This window comes from Phoxinus phoxinus (assembly GCF_949152265.1).
Source record: "Phoxinus phoxinus genome assembly, chromosome: 22".
NCBI classification, from domain to species: Eukaryota; Metazoa; Chordata; class Actinopteri; order Cypriniformes; family Leuciscidae; genus Phoxinus; species Phoxinus phoxinus.
Window position 1 is genome coordinate 25,605,623 of NC_136897.1, and position 17,452 is coordinate 25,623,074.

Below are 17,452 nucleotides of genomic sequence, written 5' to 3' on the forward strand. Positions count from 1 at the left end.
AAACAAATGGTGATATATCAATACAAGGAAGCAATAAAATAAATTGAATTGGTTAAAATCAACTATGTAAATGAAAACATGCAAGGCGTCCATTTAGCCATCTCTTCCTGTTGTCCTACTATGATCAGTAATGTTTTGGAGGTAAGAGTTCACAAAGGGTAATAGCTCCCAGTTGTCCGTTGCAATGCTGACCTGAACTGCGTCCTCAGCCTGTGTAATCATCAAAAGGACATGGCACATTGGTGGAAGAAAGAACAAGACTTTCCATGATCTTTTGCTTTTCTCGTCTGTAATCAGGTAACCCTGAAAATGTGTCTTGATCAGATCAGCTAGACTTTCATCTCCAGTTTTGAAACAGAATAGACTAATGGCTGATTTGTCAGGACTCCCAGAGGCTGCGGCCTCCCAGATGCGGTCGAACACTTCCTCTTTACATGCACGTGATGTATTTAGCGGTAAAGGCAGAGGAAGGAATATCTCAGGGAATGACACGCTCACGTCAGGCAGTCGGCTGTGCCAAGAGCGTCCATCTTGGGTGGTAAATATTGCACTGACGCATAAAGTAGTGGGGTAGGGTTGAAATGGTCTGAGCTTTACGTTGACCTCAGGCGGCTTTCGGTCTCTGAACACGCATGGCACATGTATATCGCTAACCTTTGCATAGTTTAAATCTTTCAGCTCGAAATGCAGACAGATTGTAAAGACTCTATTGAATAAAGTGTCAGCTTCGTTTGCATGAGTCAGATTGTACCTCAAAGTGACCTCCGACCCAAAACCTGGCACCTGGAACTGTTCTTGATAAACCTCCAACCATTTCTTGGTCTCTTCTGTTGCCTCCAACAACTCTGAACTTTCCGAAGAGCTTTGCAAGGATTTTTCCTGCACCTTGACGAGTCGCAAAACATGCCGCTCAGTTTTGCGCACAGTCAGGTTACTGGCGATCCCCTCGCTCTCAGCCATTGTGGCAGAATGCGACCGCTCTTTGGCACGTCCTACATCAGGACCTTTGGCGAGAACCCCCGTCAGCTTTTCCCATGAAAGATTGGTTAGCAATGAGTAGTAGAAGCGAGCGTGATCCTTAATGTCCGTGTCGTCATAATGAACCGATATGTATTGCAAAAGATCAGCCAACTCGATAAACACTTGATCGATGGAAGGGTGCTCCAAAAGATTGCGACAAACCGCCAGAACTGCGTTTCCAACCTGCCATTTGCCTCTTTCACACAAGTTGGAGTTGATGAGAACATTGAGAAGAAGGTAAATGGTGTTCCTCTGGGTAATCTGACCCTCTTTAGCCACTCTTTTCAAGACTTTCAAGTGCCAGCTCAAATTATGAATTGTCAATTGCAATGGAGGCATTTCCATAATGCATTTCTGAAGCCCTCTCAACAACTTAACAGACCAGACGTAGTCGTCGAGACACTCCTGGATGCGATCCACGAGGCCAATCAAATTCGGAGCTAGTCGGCATTGTCGGGAATACATGTCGCATAATCTGTCGATCAGCTTCTCAGAGAGTTCTTCCATGCCGCTGAAGTGCATGAGAAAAATATACACTGCCCTGAAAGAGGTCACCACCACTTCTCTGCTACCATCGCTGTCTACGATTTTCAAAAGGGCCATTATGTGATTAAACAGGTAGTCGATCCCTTTGTCTTCTCCGCCCTCATCTGCTTCTAGGTACACCAGACACAGAAGGTTTAGTCTGCAGAGCATCGTAGCACTGTCGTTAAAAACTGTTGGAAGAAGAGATGCTGCCAGACGTGGCGTAACCAGCACGGGTAAACTCTCTTCTCCGCTGCTGGATATGGGCCGGTTCTCGGGGAAGTGCAGAATGCAGTCCATGTAGAAGAGCTTCTCAGGAATTCTTAGGAGCGGATGCTGGGCCGTGCTCACGAGACGCTTGAGCAGGAAGTTCTCATCCTCAGCGGTGAAAAGGCTGTCTGTGAACGTTTCTTTCATGAAGAGTGTGGCATGCATGAGCTCGACTTCTGCCGTTCCGAAGAGTCTCAGAAGTTGCGATTTGAATAACGTTGGAGAAAGTCCCGGCACCATGGCGACAACTTCTACTAGCTCCCTGAGCAGGGCAGACTGCGAAGTGGGCGTTAGCAGGTAAGACTCCTCTAAGAGCGAAGACATTACAGATTTGAGTTCCTTACAATCCAGTCCGGGTGGCAATCGTGGGACTTGCACCATCATGTTTATTGGCAAGAAGGTCAAGCCTAACTGATTACTTTTCCATGCAAACCCTTCATTTCCTCCTAAGATGCTCTTAAACTCTAGGTCAGTAACATCTTTTTGGTTCGTCAAGATCCGTATGGCGTTCTTCAGCCCTAGTGTATACAGCATACAGTAGGACTGATGCAGAACTGTAGTTTCTTGCTGTTTTAGAAGATACAGGGCCTCTAACTTTTGAGAAAGAAGACCGGGGCTACAGGTTTCCATTTCTCGGAGGCAGTCGCAGGCGGTGGCCCTTAAAGGTTGCTGGGAAAGCCCACATCTGTAGTCATTGGTGTCATGAATTGTCTGAAATAGAAGGTCCAGCCAGTCTTCCGCCATCTTTGTGTGGGTGGCCAAGCAGGATGTGCATATTATCACGTTGGTGATTGCCAGCATGACATTGCACTTGAGGCTGATGGATTTCTGTGGCATGTGAGAAAAGACTGACAGCAGTTCAAGGGCCGTTTCTTCTCCCACAGAAGTACAAGGGCAGAGAATGGTTGGATGCTCCAGTAGCACGGACACAAGGAGTATCTTATAATAAGGAAGAGAAATAACACAAAAAACAAAAGTGAGTTAATTACAGGGAAAATGCACACCATTTCAACAAAGCCATACAGGCTATTGCAAAAGCTGCAAACATTGTGGAGAGAAACGTAGAATGAAGAAAATGTGATGGCAACATGTTTGTTCATGATACCTCTGGCTGATAAACAGACATAATAGAACGTTCAACATTTTATATTAAATAGAGTAATTATACATTTGATAAATTGTCATTATATTACAAAACAAATGACTAAACATTATAAAATAACAATAATATATTAATATGTTTAATTTTGAAATATACACGTGACTAAACATGATAAAATAACAATAATATATTAATATGTTTAATTTTGAAATATACACGTGACGCACGTATATGTGTTTGTCTGCTTTCATTACCTTGACTTGATCATTGGCCTTATCATTCCGCAGTTCGTGTAGAAGTTCAGCCAAGAAACTCTCAGATGTGGTGGTGGCCAAAAACTGAGATGGACTCAGTAGAAAGGCAGGTATTCTCTGATCCCAGAGATCCGCAATAGTCATTCTGGAGATAAACTGTGACTTAAGATCAGAACAGAAGAATTTATGTTCATGGCAATGACGCTATTTTGATTTAATAATGTACACAAACATTACATTAAAAAGTGCATTCTTTCAGTTTAACCACTCACCTATCAGTAACACTTTAAAAACATAAAAACAAACAAAAAGCAAATGACTGTGTTTAGTCCATCTATTGACGTCTCTGAAAATCATGTGTTCCCTGGTTGTCATATGATTAACCAGGTAGTGACAGGAATCTGTATACTTTAAAATAAAAGTCGCCAATAATTCAATATTCCATAATAACTATGTCAGGTTGTTTTCGTAATATAATTGTATTCTAATTATATAGAATATATATAAACACTTTTTTTTTTATTAGAATTTTCTATTAATTCTACACATATTATTTACGCTTACATTACTGAGATTAAACAGTGGACTTTTATTTTGAAACGGTGATGTGATCCTTGTTTTTTGTTTGACTGCCATCGTGCGGTGTTTAAAGTATTTAGAGAAGTAGGTCAAAAAGCAACACGAATTTGAAAATTAAATAAGTAATTATAAATTATAAAATCATACCCTTTGCAATTAATAATAATGCCATGGTTAGTAATATAAGGTGATGGAAAACGAAGAGTTTATTGCTGTCATTACATAGTCAAAGTCAATATTTGCAAAACAATTTAAGGAATAAATGTAAAATATATATGGAGCGGAATATAAATGTATATGAAAAGAAATTTAGGCCATTCTAGTGATTAATATTTAAATATGTAAATTATTATATTATATCCTATCAATGCTGTATTCATATTCTCATCATATCTTTCATCATAATAACATTTGATATAGATGTAATCAATGTATTTTTTTTGTGTAGAACAAATTGATTAACTTGTAAATGACACAATGTGTTTATTTCCCCTGTATGGACAAATCCTCATTTATCTTTTTTTTACCTCCCTTTTTATGAAATATTAATTGAAGCTTAATCCAAATAAAACTATGTGCATAAGTGGTATACTTTACATAATATATAAAAAAGTGACAAAGCGTTACATGTATTCTGTTAGCTTTGCATTAATTTGTATCTTGAAACAAATAAAAAAAACAAATATATATATTTTATATATATTAATTTCTTAGCTCTAATGAAGTGTGATAGAGTGACGCAGCGCGCGACTCGCCCCTGCTCTTCAGTTCTGGAAACCCCAAGCGCGCGGACCTGCCAACGCCCGGCGCAGAGAAACAAACAGAAAGGATACGGTGAGTGCCAATGACGCTCAAAATATTAACCATATTTCTCTTCCTTTGACCAATATTAACGTTTGATCTAGTGGAATATCGAGTTATGAATATGTACGGTATGAATAGATATATTTGGAAGGAGTATTTAACGAATTAAACGTGTTAAATGGCACCGGAGGACAGTTAGCACAGGCGGCTAAACGAGGTTGAGGAGAACCGGTCAGATTTGACCATAGGCAGTTTTACAATCTTCGTCGTGTTATTGTATAACATATTTAGTGTCTGCTTTAATGTAATAATTGATTTATATTATGTCAGTGTTTAATATAAAGATCTTTCTGGCATTCAATCTGTCATCCGTTGCAGTCGCCAGTTGACGACGGATAGATGTCATCATAATTATTTTATATTTTCATATTAGCATGTTATTGCTAATTGATCTTAAATACAGATGGATTCATTCTGGTTGGTATAAAGGAATTGTGCAGTCCATGTTTGCTCAGTTGAAATGTTGTGTTTTGATGGCCTTCATTTGTACAGCATCATTGGAAATGGAAGTAACGTTGTGCTGCATATCTATTTTTAATTATCCTGCATTGAATCTGAGTTTGTTTGTTGGCAAATTTTGGCAATAATATTGCCAAACATCTTTTGTGTCAGGGTTGTCTCTCTAACACATATTAATTCTATAGGTTCATGTGTTTTTAGCACTGTCAGCAGGTTCTGGGTCTTGAAAATTAAAAGCACTGCATTAATGCTGAATATTTGCATCTTAGTGCTATTTTTGGTTTATTTCCCTTGTAGACTGAAGGATGTGAAATAACAGCATCACTCCCTCTCAAATTAATTTAAGTTAGGGGAGGACACAGCATACATTTTACTTGTATCAATGTGTATTTTGCAACAAGTTCTCTTTCGCTTCTTGTTACTGAGGAAATGCTTTTCCTGTCACAAATGAATCGCTAAACTATCACAGGAAGAAGGCTGGACTTGAACGAGAAGAATGGGCACATCTAGAACTGATCTAGCCTTGTGCTTTAAAGTAGAAATAGATGATCATTCAAATCATGTTTAACTGATATTCTCGCTGTATTGGTTTAATTATGTTCTGTTGACAAATGACACCATTTTGTGCAACCAACAACATCATTTAAAATGACATATTAAATATGTAGTGTTGTTGACCATTACTCATGTTCTTACATAACTGCCATTTCTCAAGTGAGAGAAATATGTTGCTAAAAACAATTAGGCAGGATAGCAAAACAGCATGGCTCAAATATAAGGCTATTTATATTATTGTTCATGTATTATTGCTAATAACTAGGAGTTCACCAGTGTGTCGGACAATATTGATAGAAAAATAGCCGATGATCAGGTCTAATTATATCCTGTCGATCAAAAGGGGCCGGAAAAATGTTTAAACTTCAATTCAAGAAATGTCTCGAAATTGTCTTGTGTTGAATTAAGGGCTGATGAATGCGTCAATAACGCATTTACACTTTAAAAAATGGCAACGTTGAAGCAGACTATTTGACCAAACATCTCCCATCCAATAATCGCAAAGCTTTTTGCTTTACTTTTGATATGAAATCTATCAAATTCTGTCAATTTTATACAAATTTCAAACAATAGGCCTAAATGCTGTTTTGGCGCTCTTAAATATGATGCTGTAGTTCCTCAGTTCAAGCGGCAGTGCGGTGTGTGAATCTTTTCTTCCACATTAATACAAGTTAAACACAAAAAAACATGCATGAACATTAAATATTATGCTGAAAGATGCAGTACAACTAACCAAAATGTATCATGTCTCGTAATTGCTCAATCAGTGTTTCAAAAGTGTAAAAGATGTCAGTGAAACATCTGTCACTTAACCTTGCAATCACCTCAGGAAAGTTATCCAATGTTCACAGTTCGTTAGTTAGCCATATAAAAAAGACACTAGAGAGTAGTTTACTGTTTATCATGTATCTTTGAATTTATTTGTCATGAAGACAAGTGTTAATGAAAACTACCTTGTGTATACAACATTTCAGTTTTTGTGTAATTATTATATCTGAAAAAAAAAAAAAAAGCAGTTAAATATAATAGTTTGTTCTGTTGTTAATTGTACATCTAATGTAATGTACCAATGTAGTAATGTACCAAAATGAGAGGGATTCATGGTTGGGAGAGATTTTTTTCTTTAGAAAATCAAACTATCGGTAATCGGCAGATATCATTCCAAATAATCGGCTATCAGCTGAGAAATTTAGTATCAGTGCGTCTCTACTAATAAATATGTATAGGCTAGTTAGGCTAATTTCTATTACAAAGCTCTTTTATTATATTGTCAGAAGTTGAAATAAAACAATTCAAAATTGCTTCTGTATTTCATTTATAAAGCTGTTCATAAGACTTGTCAAAAATAGTGTGTAGTAATAGCATTCATTATAAAAAAGCAATATTGGTCATTCACTTCTCTATACACACAGCATTTCTTTGTAATTTTATGTGTGTATAGTCAAGTCTTATAAATAGTGGTATGTAGTCAAATATTTTCTATTTTAAAAAGTAAGGGTGGATTTAGGGAAAAAATCAGAATTTGAGGTGAGATTGATTCGAAGCATAGGCTTGTCCAAATGTACCCTGGTTTTAAAGAGTGGGGATTTACTGTCTGGGTATGCACATGGGTCTGGATTATATTGCTTTGCGAAGTCTATCGCTTGAAGTGAGCTGAAGTTTGGCCTTAATACAGTTATTTCCAGTACAAATCTTTCCACTCGCATTTGTCCACATGGAAAAATTCTCTCCGTATGATTGCTCAGGATGTCATTGGCATTTAAAAATCATTATATCATACAGTTGTGAGCATGTGAGTTTTGTAATTTAATCCGGGAGAGACTTTCCTGCGAATGTTTGTAAACCCACTATAACTGCAATCTAGTTTAACTAAATAAATTTTTGATAAGAATTTGTGTTGGACAGGTGACAGGACCCATTGATTGTGTGTTTTCCACTGACAGTAGAATGAGGTCAGGCCTTGCTTCCTCTGATTTCTGTGTGCGAGGGGAAGGAAACAGCCGGGATGGGCTTCCATCTCCTCGTCCTGACCATCTGTGAGCTTGCAGGCTCACCCGCTTACTCTGTAGAGGCTTAGCTTCTGCTCAGGCACGGCACACACAGTAGGAAGTGCTTCTCTCGGTCTCACGCTTCAGTCACCCGCCACCCCTCCGCTCACCAAAGGAAAGGGATATTGCCGTACTATTTTATTTTGCCCCCGTGTCTCCTCTCCTCTCCACAGGCTTGGGGTCTGTGTTGTGTGAATAGTGGTTTAGCATGCTGACCCGCTGTAAGCGATGTGCTTAAACCAATGACGTTATGCTTGAGTTTAAAGCCGCAGTGACCCACAATCAGAACAGGGGAGGGGCCGACTGGCCCGTCAGAGAGGGGGAAATTTGACGTTTTAAATGTGAAAAATATCTGAGACTAAATTTAACTTTGCTCTAGAGATGTATGCATACTCTTTCCAGTGTGTTTGTGTCTAAATACAGTTGAGCAAATTGAGGTTGGATTAAGTCTTTAGTACACTTGCATGCGAGAAAAATATGGGTACTTAACTGCATTATTTACATTTACATTTATGCATTTGGCAGACGCTTTTATCCAAAGCGACTTACATTGCATTATCCTATACATTTATACATAGGTATGTGCAATCCCCTGGGATCGAACCCACAACCTTGCGTTGTTAACGCAATGCTCTTACCACTGAGCTACAGGAAGTTTAAAGATGATGCTGTGTCAAACTGCAGTGTGTGTCTGTCGCTGATGCTATTCTAGTAGGGATGTCAATTTACATTCCCATTATCGATCGTCGTTTAAATTAACGATCAATTAATCATCCCTGTCTTCTAGTGTGTGTACTTCTGATACAATCCAACAGATTTAAAATTTAAGAAGCACTGAAAAGATCCCCACATCTCCGCAAACACCGTTTTGCCTATATATTTTTTCTTATTTTTACCATTTTGTGCAAGTCTGTGTTAATTACATTGTTTATAAGAATAAACTCCCTGCTGATGTGTGTTAATGTAAGAATAACTGTATTGTAAACTCTGTCTTGGAGGAGAATGATCTTGTCGTTGATGCTCCTAGTCTGCGATCAGAACACAATAGTAGACCAAACACTAGCTGTGTTTACATGGACCCTAATAATCTGATTGCAATCGGACTTGTAGCATCAAAATAAAAAGTCAAATGTAGCCACGTCAATCGGAATGAATTGATTGACCAAATCTGATTTCATTCAGATTGTTAGGGGTGGTTTAAACCTTAAGTTTTCCGAATCCGACCTCTCTTTTTCTAAATATAAAGTCTGCATTTTAAAAAGAAGAAATGATTGGAGGATGGTTATGTGCCAAGTTGCCAACAGTGGGAAACAATATTCCTGCAGTGTGCACGTGTCAAACGTCCAATCCAATTTGGCTTGGGACATATAAACATGCACATTAACCCGATCACTTTATTTAGCGTTCATTTAACCAGTATGTTCGAATTTATCAGAATAAGTTGATTCTAATTGAAACAGAAGGTGTCCGTGTAAACATAGCTACTGTTTACCTTTTAAGGGTGTTAAATTTTCAGTCTGGTAGTATGCACTTAGCTTGAATACGATAAGTTTCAGGGTTCAGTTGTTTCCATCGACCCTGAGTAGGTTGGTCATATAAAAGCCATAATGCATTTAAGCAAAACTGTCTTTAGTTATTGCACAAACCATTTGAGTGGATGCATATAATGTGTAACATCACCAGTAACATGTCAGACTAATTAAAGGAACTTTATTACTGTGCAAATGTAACTGTCTGTGAGCCATTGGCGAGTGTGAAATTGATTTGAACGATGTATTCTGTCTTCTGCAGCAGAAAGCGGGGACACATTAATTTCTCACATTTCGAGTTGATCACAGCCAAGACTCTCACAGTTTCTAATGTGGGTGTTTTATACTTGCAGACCAACAACACCTTTGGTATAAGGCATGAGAGATTCTGTCTTCCAGTCTGTTTTGGTATTATACAGACAAATTTATGATTAGATCGTAAAAAAGAGTTTCTGCACCTGCCGCCACTGCAAAATGTGTTTTATCAAAATATGATTTATTACAAAAACAACTGTTGCATTTATGAATCGTTAGCTATACCTTGACATATGGACAACAGTAAGTGAGTCTGATGTTGATGTGGGAACTGTTCATTCTGGATTCATTGTAATTCATTTAAAGTACTGGCTCATTTGGTCGTGATTCAGTCAGCACTGCTTGCAGGAAACACTGATCTAAATCATATGGTCATTTCAGATCATACAGAAAAGGAGGCTTTAGCCCTGCTAAACTCACTTGACTCTGGCCTCTAAAACCTATACATATTGCTATCAAGAATGATTTGTGGCGTAGTGTTTAATGCTTCTGAAGTTTGAATCAGGCTTGCAACACATCCCTCCTTCTCTTTCTGCTTTCCCTTTAAGTAAATGTGGTAAAATCCAAAAAAAGATTAGATAAAAAAAAAAAACATCTTGGCATGTCTTTTTTTTTTTACTTTTATTCGATTTTTTTTGTTCTTTTATCTATATTAAGCAATTCATTTTATTAAAATTAAAGGTACATTTCGTGATGTTTTCTGTTGCCTGCACATTACTCTGCACACATGATATAAGAGGACCTGGAGGTGTTGTGTAATGCACGTGTGCTATAGTGTCTCCATTTACACCTTTTGAACTTGAGAATGACACCCCATTGGAGAGCAACTCTGACTGAATAAAGTTCAACATGTGTCTCATCATGTGAACGCTTTTGTCTTTCATTGCAGATCTTGAATGAGAACAGTGGACTTAAAAGCACAGCTATGCAGACGATCAAGTGCGTCGTTGTTGGTGATGGTGCCGTGGGTAAAACCTGTCTATTAATCTCCTATACAACTAATAAATTCCCTTCCGAATATGTACCAACGGTGAGTAACATTTTCCATTTCACATTCACTTACATAGTCATATTTCCTGCTGCATTTCAGTGGCTGTAAATCTATTGTTTTTGAAAACTAAAAAAAAAAGAAGTTTTCCTGAATGTACAATGAACACTTTCTTTGCTTGCTTACAGGTCTTTGATAACTATGCAGTTACGGTTATGATTGGTGGTGAGCCGTACACCCTTGGACTGTTTGATACTGCAGGTACGGTACAACATTTTTCTCAACATCTTAAACTTTCATATATACCCTAGTGATTAACATTCATTATCAAGTTCATTATACTTCCATTATCATTACGGAAGTAAATGATCTGGCTTTTACAATGTCTGTATGTGAGGGTGGAGCTCATATGCTGATGGGAAAAAAAAACATTCATGATCGTCATTGTTATAAAAATTAGACCTCAGGAGCTTTGCAGAGCTCCACACATTCCTGTGGAGGGTGGTTGTGCTTGGAACTCCTATTTTGGAGGATTGTGGGACCAGAGGCTTTCGCTGTGCATGTGTTCAAGTGCAACATTGACCACATGACTGAATGACGTCCGTCGGCTGCTCAGGATCGCAACTGCATTCTCAGTTTTAATGTATCCTGTTATTTCCATGTCTCTGCAGGTCAGGAAGATTACGATAGATTACGACCCCTGAGCTACCCTCAGACAGATGTCTTCTTAGTCTGTTTCTCAGTTGTTTCACCTTCTTCGTTTGAAAACGTCAAAGAAAAGGTGAGCTTGAATCATTCAAACCAGCCAGAAGCAGACATTTTGTTAGTTGCATTGTCTATTTTTTGGCATGCAATTTTGGCGATTAGTAATCATCAGTCTGGGCTGTTTCTCAAAAGCATTGTGACTTAAGTTGATCTTAGAGATCATTGGTACCAATGGTTCTATGGTCTACTTAGGCTTTTGAAAAACGCAGCCCTGGTCAGTATGTTAATCAATTACTACAGGTGCAAAAGTTTATTTATATAGTTTTACATTTATTTCAGTAATTCAACTTAAAAGGTGAAACTAATATATTATTTAGACTCATTACATGCAAAGTGAGATATTTTAGGCCTATGCTTGTTATAATTTTGATGATTATGGCTTACAGCTTATGAAAACCCCAAATTCAAAATGTAAATATAAGCTATAATCATCAAAATTATACAAAAATAAAGGCTTGAAATATCTCACTTTGCATGTAATGAGTCTATATAATATATTAGTTTCATCTTTTAAGGTGAATTACTGAAATAAATGAATACAACTTTTCCTAAATTAAAATTTTTCTAGTTTCATCTGTAGTTGTAGACCTATTGCATGAGTTAATTGGGAAAAGTGGCCTGATCCTTTATGCTTTGTCCTCCAGTGGGTACCTGAGATCACCCACCACTGTCCAAAGACACCCTTCCTGCTGGTGGGGACGCAGATTGATCTGAGAGATGATCCTTCTACCATTGAGAAGCTTGCCAAGAACAAACAGAAACCCATCACTCCGGAGACGGCAGAGAAGCTGGCCCGCGATCTGAAGGCTGTCAAATATGTGGAGTGCTCCGCTCTGACGCAGGTAAGGGAGTCTTCTATACGGCACACCTCATATATGTTCACGAACGTATATCATCTACATTGCAAACAGAAACTGCCTTTTTAGTTGGCCATTTAACATACTAAAATATCCTCAGTGCGATTTCAGCGTCTAAGGAATGGTTTCTTTTCAATCTCATTGGTTAGAAGAAGTGTCCTGATAATATAGTGTTAATATTTTATGTTTGATTGTTGAATCAAAGCTTCCAGGTGTGTTTTATTTCGTATTATGTACCTTAACAAGAAAGTGGGAGCTTAATGGCAGAGGCTCAGAGACATTGGGGAATTTTTAAGGATTGACCTTTGGTTCGGTTGGTGATCAGAGGTCGATCTGTCATTGACCAGCTATTCTCTGCCTGGTGATGCGTGCATATTAGAATATAATTCAATATGCGATAGGTGATTCTTATCTGATGGGAATATTCGTATTATAGGCAACATAAAACAGCACATAGAAAGTGGGCCAATGATGTTATTGATTAGTATTATTTTAAATCCATGTGGCCAAAAATTAGTGTTAAGTGGTGAAAATTAAGTTTGTTTTTTCTTATTTAGAGTAACATGCATTGAGCATTGCACAATAAGGCCAAGAATATATATATTAAAGTAATTATGATTTCATGTTGTCTTTTATGTTTGGCTGGATTGTTTTGCTTTTTAGGAAACAAATGTATTTTTTATTTTTTGGGGGAATGCTGTAGTTGACTTAATAAATGTCTCCTTGCAGTCTGTTTAATAAAGAACAATGGCGAAAGCAATGTTTAATACATCTTGCAATTGGCAACCTAAATCTGATTTTTTTGTTTTTAATCTACCACACCAATGTATCCATTTCCTTAATTGTTAGTGTCGTCTGTAGGCCTGCACGGCATCTGCTCCTGTAGAATGACTGTTTTAGTGCAACATGCTCTTCTACAAGCAGCCTCTCTTTCTTGCTAGCTGCTGTCCTCTTTTGAAATGTGCTAGTTCCTCTTATATCTCACCTCTTCTTCTCTCTCTTTCTCCTGTTTTCTGTAACTGCTAACATTGGTGCTCTATTCTGTTTCCCTTCCCTTCTGTGTTCATAGCGAGGTCTGAAGAATGTATTTGATGAAGCTATCCTAGCTGCCCTCGAACCTCCTGAAACGCAGCGAAAACGGAAGTGCTGTATATTTTAAACCTCTCTCTCTCTCTCTTTCTCTTTCTCTTTCTAACACCCCACTCTTCCCCAGATGTTTGCTGCTTCCTTTAGTTACCTCTTGCTCCACAGAAAAGACAAGTATCCCAATCTCTTAAGTGACGTCATCAATATGTATCTTCTTTCAACAATACTAAAGGATTTGCTTTTGCTATTTTTCTTTTTCTACTTTTTGTTGTCTTTGGAGATTGCTAAAGTTAGACTCAAGTTCTTGGGAGTGAAATTTTGTCTCCTTTCTACTTATTATTATTATTATTATTTGCACTTTGATTTTCAAATAAAAATGTGGAAGTTTACAATGAAGGGTTGCATATGTAGTTTTTTTTGCTTTAAATACTGATATGTTGCTTTAGACATTGGATCATTAAAGTTTATGGTCTTTATTTGATTGTTACTGTTATTTAAGAGCAGCGAAAGGTAAAATAATTCAGTACTTTGCTGCTCAGTTTATTTGCATTTCTAAGAATCATTCCTTTTGTCAGTGTATTTATTTTGTACTGCAACAATTGTATCATATAAAGTTAATTCTAATCTTATTAACGTATGGCTACAGTTTGCAGTTTGGTGCCATTCTTATCCATACAACGTCTTGAGAGTTTAAATGGCTTAATATAATCCTGTGAAATATGTGCCATTAATAAAGGACAGCTGCAATTGCCATTACTCAATGCGTCTCTCTCATTAATTATGCATTAATGCTGTTTTAACGGTAAATGTGTGGGGTTTTTTTTAAGCCAGAGTTGGTGTTTTTTGGGTCAATTGATGCCAGTGTATTTGTGACTGGCTAATAACACTTAAACATTACCCACACTGCCTTTTTTGCACAAAGCGCAATCCACATCTACTTTCCACCAGTTGTTTTCTGATGAATCCTTCTCACTATAGCTCACACAGTGGGGTCTTGTCACAGCCTTCATTTGAGACATGCTAACAGCGCTGGACTGGACAATAACTTCTCAGACTACTCTTCTGAGGACGATTTCCTCGAACAATGTCATACTTATTGTTTCCAAGCACCCAGCACTTCCTCCTTGCCCCTAATCTGGGCATGTGCACAGAAAAGCGCATTGTACGTGCTCTCCCCTGCTTTAGCCGTCACCTGACCGGTCAACAAACAACTGATCTGAAATGTCATGAAAGTGTTGTTCTTGCTCATTGCACCCAGATATGGCCAGTCTTCTAACACGTCCACGCTGCAGATCATTTGTCTGTTTTCACCCAGAGGCTTGAGTTTGTGTTTGAGCAGCCCTTCACCTCACCAACCCTTCAGTCTCTGAGCCTGTGTTTGCTTGCACTTCCACTTTCTTGTTTGACACCGTGTGTGTGTCTGAATGACTGCTCCGCATGGCTGATTAAGTTGATTTTCAGTTCACTGGTTCTGATCTAAGTAGTTGCAGCTGATATATAGAGATGCGTAAAGTTTATGGAATTTTGGCCAACCAAATGTATATTTGCAGGCCAATTATGAAGTAGTTTGGCTAATTTTATTACTCTTTCAGGTACCAATAAGACTGTAAATCTCATGCTCAATTTGAAAGTGCATTTTGCCATTTTAAAACCCATTTAGCAGATTTTCTTCCAAAATAATGACAGAAAATGCTCAAATTCGGTGTGGACCTAGTGATGAATAAACGTCCTAATTGATTCCTTTGCTCTTTTTTGGCTTATTCCCATTTGCTTGGTTCCTCTGTAAATGTTACTTTATGGCACATGCATTCCCTACACATTTAAATTTATTTACTTGCCCATTATTTCTATGATGCTGTTATATGTTGCATTTTAAGATGTCCCAAGTCATCCAATCATGCGTCTGTGAAAGAAATTATTTAGTTTCCAACCCACCCATCGATTTACTTTTCTTCTTTTGTCTGTTGACCCATGTTGAGTGTCCATCTCTCCCTTGCTTTGTGTTCACAGAAAGGCCTAAAGAACGTATTTGATGAGGCGATTTTGGCAGCCCTGGAGCCTCCAGAGCCCAAGAAGAAGCGTAAATGTGTGCTGCTATGAGTTCCCCATCTCCCCCTCCCTTCTTTGCTCTGCTAAGGCTGGTCCACAGCTTTACACTTTAAAAAGCAATGTGTAAAAGAAGTGAGTTTCAATATTTGCTCTGCAATAAAGATATAAAGAGTACCCACCATACACATGCACATATACATATACACATGAAAAACACACAACCCACATGCCCATTAATATAAAAAACCTAGAGGGCCTTTTCTAGTTTTGATTCCAGGAGTCTAACTTCTGTACTTCATGGTGAGATTTAGAGATGCTGCCTTGGTTTGCCAGCTGACTCTAAGTGGGTTAATGTAATGCTTCGCAGGCACTAAAGTCTTGAGGAGATTCAGGTTGTATCCATTTCCATTGTGCTGTGGAGACATTTTGTACAGCGTTCAAAATGGCAACTGAATAACTCTGACCTGGTCTGAAACGTCACTAGCCCGAGAAATAAAACTGTATAATTATTGTACTTCGAGACGCGTTCACAAGTCTGCCGTAATCCCTCTTCCACCCTTGAACATCACCTGAAGTGCTTAGAAATAGCTCCTTATTCTTTGCCAATATTCCCATTTAATAGGCATTCGAGACAAAAAGCCCTGTAAATGGTTCAGTCATTTTCCGTGGATATCTTTGACTCCATATATAAAGAAAATTGGTCTATCTCAAGCAGGGAACTTTCTAACAGTGTTAGCAGAACAAGTGGCGTGTTCGAATGCGTTTGCTAGGGACCATGAAAGCATTGTTCCAGAACTTGTGATGCATGTTGGTAAGCCTCCAGGTTCCTTTGGATAGGTTAACATTAAATAATAATAATGTAAGCTGACAAAAGATGTTGTAGGCTCCAGTTGTTTTTATTTTACCAAATGTTTTGTTTTTCCTATGTGATTTATTTTTTATTTTATCTCATTTTTGTTTTCCTCAAAGGTTAATTTCTCTCCTTTTGTTCAGTTGGCTGGATCCCAGCAATCATCTGATCCACCTGTGTTTTTTTATTTTATTTTTTATTAAGCAAGGAATCGTTTATGTGGTCGTGCAAGATAACCTCTCTCACAGACATTAAACTCAACAGAACCAAGTTTAATAGTGCAACACGGGTGGATCAGAATTGGTTTGATTTCCAGTCTTTCCCTCTCCCTAGTTATTTGTTTGTTTTGTTTTTGTTTTGGTGGAAACCAAATGCTCTGTATGAAGTCTCTCCTTTGTACTGTATATGCATTATTTTGAGAAAAAAAATATTAAACTTATACCTTAATTGCCTTTATCATGTTCCAATCCCTTTCTTAAGGTGCTGCATGCATTGTAAGCTGAACACTACAATGAGTCTCGACCCAATGGAACATCCTTCCTAGAATGCCATTTTGTATTTTGCACTTGTTAAATGGCAATTTCTTCATGATTTTTAATTTTTCCTCAGCAGTTTTTGGACTCAACAAGACTGCTGTTGGTCAGTGTGATTTAACAGTCTTTTCTGCCAGCAGGGTGCGCTGAATGACCAGAGAAGTAAAAGGCAGTCTCTTTGTCAGTGGTCTGTAGCAGTGAACGTTTAGTGAGCATTTTTAGTCTTTTTATGTGAAAATGCAAATATTAATATAAATGTGCCCTATAATAGCAGTATTTAAAGTGTTATTTCACCCAAAAATTATCCCATAATTTACTTGCCCTCAAAGCCATCCTTGGTGTATTTCGAAGTACTTCTTTCAGCCGAACACAATCAGCTACATTATAAAATATCCTGTCTCTTCCAAGCGTTATAATGGGAGTGAATAGCGCCTGAAATTTTGAATCCCTAAAAAGAACATCCATCCATCATAAAAGTAATGAAACATTCATCAACTCACACATCAGTTGTGGTAAACTGAAGCTCAAGCATGTTCGCTTGAGGTGTGAGAACCAATGAGGTTCATTCTCGTGTTACGCAGCACGTTTGAGCTTCAGCAAGAACCAATGAGGTTTGAGTTTGCGCATCAAGCAGGTTTGGTTGAGCTTCTGATTATGTCTGTTAACATGCCTGTTGATGCCTGTTTTTTTATTTTTACAATTTCTAATTTAGTTTTTAGATTACAGGTATAGATTACACTTTGGTGTTTGCGTTCCATTGCATGTCAATTAATTACCATTTAGATGTAAATGGGACCTCCCATT

General features: G+C 37.9%; 2 protein-coding genes across 5 annotated transcripts; one reads left to right on the forward strand and one right to left on the reverse strand.

The window, feature by feature from the left end:
- Positions 1 to 25: 25 nt before the first annotated feature.
- On the reverse strand, positions 26 to 3,556 carry ap5b1 (adaptor related protein complex 5 subunit beta 1). 3 transcript variants are annotated; one of them, XM_079598032.1, is made up of 3 exons: positions 3,444 to 3,556; positions 3,172 to 3,333; positions 26 to 2,754 (listed from the first exon to the last, which is right to left on the reverse strand). In XM_079598032.1, exons 2-3 carry the CDS (start codon positions 3,313 to 3,315, stop codon positions 94 to 96), a joined length of 2,805 nt encoding a protein of 934 aa, XP_079454158.1. In that variant the 5' UTR covers positions 3,316 to 3,333; positions 3,444 to 3,556; the 3' UTR covers positions 26 to 93. The 3 variants fall into 3 exon arrangements, with proteins under 3 accessions (XP_079454158.1, XP_079454159.1, XP_079454160.1); XM_079598033.1 differs by having other exon boundaries at positions 3,172 to 3,327; positions 3,444 to 3,546; XM_079598034.1 differs by having other exon boundaries at positions 3,172 to 3,316; positions 3,444 to 3,544.
- On the forward strand, positions 3,175 to 16,571 carry cdc42 (cell division cycle 42). Of its 2 annotated transcripts, none has more exons than XM_079598040.1 (7): positions 3,175 to 3,277; positions 4,465 to 4,584; positions 10,410 to 10,550; positions 10,697 to 10,769; positions 11,180 to 11,289; positions 11,918 to 12,115; positions 15,227 to 16,571. In XM_079598040.1, exons 3-7 carry the CDS (start codon positions 10,446 to 10,448, stop codon positions 15,314 to 15,316), a joined length of 576 nt encoding a protein of 191 aa, XP_079454166.1. In that variant the 5' UTR covers positions 3,175 to 3,277; positions 4,465 to 4,584; positions 10,410 to 10,445; the 3' UTR covers positions 15,317 to 16,571. The 2 variants fall into 2 exon arrangements, with proteins under 2 accessions (XP_079454166.1, XP_079454167.1); XM_079598041.1 differs by lacking the exon at positions 15,227 to 16,571 and adding an exon at positions 13,200 to 13,986 and having other exon boundaries at positions 3,205 to 3,277.
- The last annotated feature ends 881 nt before the right edge of the window (positions 16,572 to 17,452 follow it).

Coding starts and splice junctions, on each gene's coding strand:
- ap5b1 (XM_079598032.1), bottom strand. CDS start 3,315: ATGACTATTGCGGATCTCTGGGATCAGAGAATACCTGCCTTTCTACTG. Junction 2,755..3,171: donor AGGCCAATGATCAAGTCAAG/GTAATGAAAGCA, acceptor CCTTATTATAAG/ATACTCCTTGTGTCCGTGCT.
- cdc42 (XM_079598040.1), top strand. CDS start 10,446: ATGCAGACGATCAAGTGCGTCGTTGTTGGTGATGGTGCCGTGGGTAAA. Junction 10,770..11,179: donor TGGACTGTTTGATACTGCAG/GTACGGTACAAC, acceptor ATGTCTCTGCAG/GTCAGGAAGATTACGATAGA. Junction 12,116..15,226: donor AGTGCTCCGCTCTGACGCAG/GTAAGGGAGTCT, acceptor TTGTGTTCACAG/AAAGGCCTAAAGAACGTATT.